This window comes from Blennius ocellaris (genome assembly GCF_963422515.1).
Source record: "Blennius ocellaris genome assembly, chromosome: 12".
Taxonomy (NCBI): Eukaryota; Metazoa; Chordata; class Actinopteri; order Blenniiformes; family Blenniidae; genus Blennius; species Blennius ocellaris.
The window spans coordinates 16,319,007-16,326,880 of record NC_137661.1 but is presented as its reverse complement, the minus strand read 5'-3'; the positions used below and the strand labels follow the sequence as shown (position 1 = coordinate 16,326,880).

General features: G+C 38.8%; 1 protein-coding gene across 1 annotated transcript; it reads right to left on the bottom strand.

Annotated features, from left to right (window-relative positions):
- Nucleotides 1–3,161: 3,161 nt before the first annotated feature.
- On the bottom strand, nucleotides 3,162–4,839 carry foxd2 (forkhead box D2). The gene has a single exon (XM_080506056.1). It carries the CDS (start codon nucleotides 4,827–4,829, stop codon nucleotides 3,726–3,728), a length of 1,104 nt encoding a protein of 367 aa, XP_080362182.1. The 5' UTR covers nucleotides 4,830–4,839; the 3' UTR covers nucleotides 3,162–3,725.
- Nucleotides 4,840–7,874: the final 3,035 nt, after the last annotated feature.

Genomic DNA, 7,874 nt, shown 5'->3' with positions numbered 1-7,874 from the left:
CTGAAAGTTATATATTTACGTTATTTTCATTAAACCTATATGTTGAACTATTTTATCTTACAAACGTACATTATATTATATTATATTATATTATATTATATTATATTATATTATATTATATTATATTATATTATATTATATTATATTATATTATATTATATTATACTACATTACATTATATTACATTACATTATATTATATTATATTATATTATATTATATTATATTATATTATATTATATTATATTATATTATATTATATTATATTATATTATATTATGTTGATGTGACTGATTAAACACTTTGAACTGACCATCGTGACCTTGAAGACGTGCTCGCCTGACATCTTCATTCCCTCCCAGACACTCTCGATTTCCTCGTGCTGTCAGCACCCCATTTGTCCTCGTGTCCTTCAAGGCGCAGCAGTGAAAAAAAGATGCATCGATCAGAGACGCACCCTTATTGGCAAGTCAGTGAAAGATTTAAGCAAATGGATTAGAATTAATCTTCTGCTGTCGTGATTTGTTTACGGTAAAATACTGCTAAACATCATCATCAACAACAACTTCGACAATAATATTTTTATTTACTAGTTAATAATAATAATAATAATAATAATAATAATAGTAATAATAATAATAGTAATAGTAAAGCAAAAAAAGTGCGAATTAAAAACCATGAGAGATAAATATATATCCACTTTGACAACTCGAGAGGAACATACTGTATTAAAGGTTCAAGGCTGCTTACGCCCAAACAGGGCATATGGAAGTGGTTAAGAAGAGACGTTGATTGTCTTGAAATTTATAAATCTTTTTTTTTTTTATGGTAACTGTTGAGTCATTTGGCTGTCACTTCACATATCGCTCATTTCTTTTTTTCGTTACATAAAACGTCACGAAAGATGACAAACGCAGTTGTGGTGTATATGAAAAGGCGCACTTTGAAACCGTGGGTGGTCTTCAAACGAAACAAACTTAAACTGAAATCTTTATAAAAAAAAATATATATATATGTATATTCGGTTTTAAAATGCTTAGTAGTGATGTTATCCTATTTTGTGTATTTGTATTTGTATTTTATTTTTTTAGTCGGGTGTTCTTAAAGATGGCAAGTTCACTAAACCCGGATATCCGATCTAATGTGTTCGCTGTGTGTGTTTCTTCGAGGAAGAGTAGCAAAGTCCAGGTCTATTCTGGTTGCAGGCCTGTAATCTTGCAGCAGAGATGCTCGGTGTTTGGTGCGCATGTGAGCTGAAAATCCATACAAATGAGTTTGGTCTCAAATCTTCCGTTTTCAAAGCCCGTTGCCTCGATCTGAACCTCCCCGGGGCGGATGTGCCGCATGAGTACGCGTTATGCCATGTGTCTGGTGATTTTTATTGGCTCCGTTTTCGTTCCTGTCGTTATTTAAATGTTTTTTTAATCACCTCAGCTAACGCTTGATGTGGATTTTAATGGTCTGATGCGGTACATAATGACTCCCCGACAGGCCGGCTGTGCAGAGCAAACTTCAATAGTTTGCAAATGTTTTTTTCCGCCTCATTTACTTTGTAAAATATATATAGAGGATATCAATTAAGGTGTTGGATTTAAGACGAACTGCGGTGATCGAATTAAATCGCCAAAGTCTTAGTCGAATGTTATCGGCTGTCCAATTTCCACTATCAAAGACGAGGGTGAAAATAATGGAAATAAAGGCTGGACCGGGATAAAGAAAGTAGTCATGTGTTGGTTTTCGTTTCAAAGATTTTCAGTGAGCTGTGCAGAGGGGAAAACAGAGGAGTCAGCCCTCCCACCCTTCATCCTTAATAATCATCTGTCAAAACACCCACAAACCAATTTAACCATTTGCACACAGATCTGGTACATAAAGGAAGCTTTACACCCCCTTCTGTCTGGAAACATGTGCTCCAACAACTCTAAAAAAGACCAATAGCCTGTTTTCTGTAGCCGGACTAGTCCCACTGCTTCTTTTATACGCACCCCGAGACAACACAGATGACATGAAAGCAGAGCAAACCGAGGGCCTTTTGAGAAGATTGCTTTTCAGGGGCTAAATGTGTGTGGCTGGTCTCACAGGGGACCGCTTGCTGCGCGCACATTCACTCCCCTGGGCCAGGGGTCCACACTGACAACATCAACAAACGGCCAAAAAGCCGCATTATGGTGGATTAGGAACCCGATGAAAAATGCTGCTACAAATTAGCAACGAAAGCCCAAAAGACCGTGGGTATATCCTTGTTCACTTTCAATTACAGACCGCCGAGGCCTGCTAGCGTCCCCCCATTCATTTAGGGCCTTTGTAACTTGTCAGAAAAACGGTCTTTTACGAGCGAGCGAGAGCCACACAAGAGGAATGCTTGCTCACTGTTGCGTGATATTCATGAATGTTATTGGCCATATACATCTGGTTGTGTTTGAAACATTTAAAACATTTTTTTTGTGCGTTTCTAACACCCCAGAATAACCCGAATTTACAACGTGCTAAAAACTATTCCATTGCCAACGTCCACACATGAATTAGGGCATTTACTTTTAGAGGATCTGCGAGTGGAGCAAACAAGGTTAATATGTTGGGTGGTTATGGTGGATATATAGAATTTAGTACTTGAGGTGCAAAGAGATGACAAACATTTTTCTGTGCAACAGTTTAAACGAAAATCGGCTACATTTTGCGAGATGACTTTCCCATGTTGTGTTAAAAAGATTTTATAATCGCAAAATTTGACGTGATTTAATTTATTTCATCTCCTGCTGTTCAACTTATTTAACAGTCTCTACATTCCACTTTTAAAAAAACAAAACGTAAACATATATAAATTTTGATTCCACAAACATTTATTATTCTTGTTTTTACAACAGAAAATGACCTATGAACATTTAAGTGTTTATCTATTGGCAACACATGACATACTGTAGGTTTCACATATTAAACTGTGAATAGGACGAACAATTAAAAGGTTGAGAGAGGTATTGCGCTCTTTGATACCAAAAATCACATAACTTACGTGTCCACCGACAACATAAAATGATATTGTCACAAGTTCATCACCATGTAGAGAAGATTCAGGGGATATAAATATATATATATATATATATATATATATATATATATATATATATATATATATATATATATAACCTGTTTCTCAGTGTGCTTTCTAATTAAAAACCTGAGTATGCCGTTTTATGTCAGCCTATGTCAACAATAACAGTGCCACTTTCTCACGACGCTCAAAATAAAAACAATATGAATCATAATAAAATTCTCAATTTATACCTATTTAAAACATCGAAAATAACCCCCAAAGCAATTGGTGACAGCTTTAATTTATGTTAAAATAGCAGAATTCTTTTTTGTCGTCCTTCGCTGACATATGAAGGCCTCATGTCAGATTTCAAGCTATCGCTGTTTAAAAAGATTATTCTCCTGTGTGGGTCTCTCATTTTTACAGATATTTACAACCCATAAATAAACACGTCTCTCCTCTTGAATTGTCAGGAAATCAGAAGAGCTTCAAAACAGTCTCACTTCACCAGAAATACCTTTACCCTACCATCACATAGATGCCACAAATGGCGTTTTATAGAAGATTTACAGATGGCACTGCTGTTGAATTTTTCATATCGCTTTTCCTTTTCTCTGTTTTGTTGTTTTTTTATATATATTTTTTTTTTAATTTTTTGTTTGGGTTCGTTTGTTGTTGTTTTTTTTTTTTTTTTTTTAGAAAGGACAAGTGTTTATATTCGGAGTTTTGCTGGGAAAGGTCTGATTTTGTGGCCCCGGTTGTAATAAGCTCTCCTGTGATAAGTTCAAATGGCTGGAAGCTGAGGCCAGTGCTGGGGTCAACATGGCCAGGATCTGAGCCTGGCTGCTAGGCTGGGCGCTGTATGAAGAAGATGTGGAGTTGGCTGCACCTATGATGTTGTCGATGGAAAACGAAGGCCGACTCTGGGTCCCGGAGTCCGTCTTGATAGGCTGCAGAGAGGGGCTTAATTGAGGGTAAAAAGGCTTTCGTAAATCGGCCCCTAAAAGAGCGGGCAGGTGATGAGGCGCGGGGAATATGGAGGCTGATGGGGGCAAGGTGCAGGGGGCGTTCGGGAAGGGGAATGAGCCACCTGTGTGGTGTGGGTGATAAGGGCTGTGTGCTGCATGGAAGTTCTGCAGCTGCAGTCCATAGTTGTATCCATACGGGCCGTATCCAAATCCTGGAAGAAAGCCCCCGGACTCCCTGAGGATTTCATTACTTTGATGTCTCTTGAAGCGCTTCCTCCTGCGTAAGAAGCTCCCATTGTCAAACATGTCAGCGGAATCCGGGTCGAGGGTCCAGTAGTTGCCCTTTCCGGGGTTGCCGGGCTCCCGTGGGATTTTCACGAAGCAGTCATTCAGGGAGAGATTGTGGCGTATCGAGTTTTGCCACGCCGGGAATTTTTCTCGGTAGTAGGGAAACCGATTACTGATAAACTCACAGATCTCACTGAGAGTTAGGCGTTTCTTGGGGCTCTGCAGGATGGCCATGGTGATTAGGGCGATGTAAGAGTACGGCGGTTTCACAAGTGCACTCTTTCTTGGTTTGTCCCCAATCATGGTCCCGCTGTCCGCTGCGGATCCCAGCTGGTCTGAAGGACACTCGGAGCTGCTGAGTCCGGGAGACGAGCTCCTCTCAGCTGCGCTCTGGGTGTAATTATCGTCCGAGTCATTCTCCAGGTTGAACTCGTGGTGGATGTATTTTCCGTCTTTCCCGACGGATATGTCGCCTCCAACAACGTCAATGTCCACGTCTTCGGACAATGCAGAGCTGTCGGACATATCCGTACCTAAAGTCATCTTTGGAGACGCCGCTTGTCTTCTCCCTCTCCCCCCAGATTCCCTCCCTCTCTCTAGTCCAACCAGGCTGCTGAGCGAGAGCGCAGGCACACTCTTCCGACGATCTCACACGCCTTTTAGTGCAGCTTTATCTCCAACTCAACGCACACATCGTAATAGAAAGAGATGGACAACTCTTTGACCTGTGATTCTGGCGAGTCCTTGGCATCCAACGCTGGTCGAGCACAGCCGTGCTGGGTCCCGCTGGCAAACTTCTCCTTTGCAGGCGTAAAAACACAGTTAATGATCAGCGTTCTTGATCCGATATGAACTTGCGATTTCTTCAAATGCGCAGTTTACCGCCTGAAACTTCACTATACTGTCGGTCATTTAAAACGCTACTTTTGGATATCCAAACGTCGTTCCAAAATAGCTTTTACGCACGGGATTGGGTAGGTATCCAGCCAGACGGTCACACTATCTTCCTTCGCTCTCAAAAGGTATTTATAGAACCTCACAGGTCACGTGGTCTTTGAGTCACTGTTACCAGGAACAGGGCTAAATTATCCCATGGTGGGAGATATTTGAGTTTATCTTTTGAAGACTACATATACTTTAAAGTAAATCAAATCTTTGATTTGGGTAACGATCTTATATCTAGTTAATTTTAACTGCCTTTTATTAATAGAAAACTACAACATGAATAAGTAAAATAATAAATTTAAAAAAAAGTACATTCAAATAACGCTTTGCCAAAATACACTCATCATTCTCAATAAATGTGGTCAATTTGGAATATCATGTCAGGAATATTTGACTATTGCAGATTTTTCTTGGGTGTGTGAGGTGAGCAAGGTGCAAGGTGCATTGCTCTGAAGGTGTTTAACCATGAAACAGCCTGAAAAATACAAGCATAAAAAGAAAAACCCGCTTATATATTTGAAGAAAAGCAACTGCACGGACTGAAGTCTATGGTATAATTATTGAAAGAGCAATGTAAATACATTTAGTACTGATATTCGGCGTTGAAGGTAAAAAAGAAAAGAAAAATAACAACAATACTACTACTACTACTACTACTACTACTACTACTACTACTACTACTACTACTACTAATAATAATAATAATAATAATAATAATAATAATAATAATAATAATAATAATTTACCAATATAATTAAATTAAAAAGTAAAGTGCCTATAATAATTGTTTTTATTCTATTTAATACTTAATTTTGGTTTCTATTTCAGAGCTTCTAATTGAATCATTTTCGTTTTCTATGACAGCCAAAGTACTGAGTGAATTCCAAACGGAGCTTTTCTGTTCAGACTATATGTATAAACGGGCTGTATTGAATCTAATGGATCGTTTCTTCTCCAACCATTTGTCCTTCGTAACTTCCCGTGGGGTTTGATTTCTTTGTGAACAAGTAATGACATTGTACGTCTGCATTTTCTACATTCACAAGGGTGCAGGCCTCTGCAACCTGCTCCAATTCGTCTTCGTCAGAAGTGAAAGGCCAGTAGATGAATATGTGTCTGTCATGTGTGCGGGCTTATTTAGAGCGGTCGGGCATCCCAGTTCAATAAGCTGCACAAACACCGAGTTGTTTTAATGAGTTCACAGCAGCAACCCATTAATCATGCGGGTCAAATAACACCCAGACATTCAGAAGATGAGAGTTTTTGATTCGTTCTTTTTAAAATATTATTGTCATTTCAGCAGTAATTGCTGGTTTTTTTTTATTTGCTCCTGTTTTTGCTTGTTCAAAATGTGTTGCATTTTGTTTTTCAAAATTCATAAATGAAAAAACTATTTAAAAAAATCAAGTTCAACTGTAATATGCGACACCTCAAAAACGTCTCGACTGATCCTCGTACCCTGCTCTTTGACCTGCCTGTCACGAGCCTTTTAAAACCTCTGAAATAGACACACAGACACTTGTGTGACAGCTGCTCCAGATAGCCGACGTAGTACTTTCTTCATGCTGGACTCATGCCATATTAGTTATTTAGTAAAAGTATTTACCAATTGTTGTATCCTGAGCCAATGCTACAGATTTAATGCACAACTTTGTTGAATTAGATTAGTTGAGATGAGAGAACCACGATGAAAACTGCACGGAACACAATTGTAGTTCTCTTAATATATTATAATATATGTTTTAACAAAGGACTAATCACCAGTCTTTTCATTGAGCTGTTTTCATTTACAAGGCTATTGAAATCTTTCGAAGTGGTGGCCAAAAATATTATCGCATAACTTGTGCCGTAAATATTTGTATTTTTATTACCATGATCAAACAAGACAGCAGAGATTCCTCCACTGTCAGTAATTAATAATAGACATTTTTTTTTCTAAATGGACTTGGAGTTCCGTGGCGGCAGTTTATGGTGTTAAGGCGCCCCCTATTGGTGGCACTGGAACATAAACTGGAAGCGCTTAAACGCCAACCCTTACAAGTCTCTACCAGTCACCAACACTGACACATGTGAGACTAGCAATTGTATAACAGAGCACTTTCTGCTGAGCCACAAACTGAGGAAGTCGACCTGAAGTGGGGGGATCTGTTCACCAGCTGTGTGATGGAGTCAGTTCTCACTGTTAATCTACTGCAGAAATACACATCTGTGTGATTCCGACGTTTCCTACAAGGCACAACTTGGTTTCGAAGTAGTTTTCGATTGTGATGCAAGTGAGTACCGGGATGTTTTCCCTCGGTATTTTCTCAAAACGTGGATGAAGGTAAATTACATTGAACTTTTTATACAGATCAAGTATTGGCATAACACACATGTGTGGTGGCATTTTAATTTCATTAAGCAGTCTGGGTGGGATTTGTTATTGTCCTACTGGAAGAAAAATTAAAAATGCAGGAAAGTCCATTTCACAATATGTTCTCACACACACACACACACACACACACACACACACACACACACACACACACACACACACACACACACACACACACACACACACACACACACACACACAAGTACATTTCTTAGAATAAACGGATAGCAAAACAAATATCAATAAAAAACCTTGCCACCGAGATAATG

Bases quoted from the DNA above. Each gene is read 5' to 3' on its own strand.
- foxd2 (XM_080506056.1), bottom strand. From the start codon at position 4,829: ATGACTTTAGGTACGGATATGTCCGACAGCTCTGCATTGTCCGAAGAC.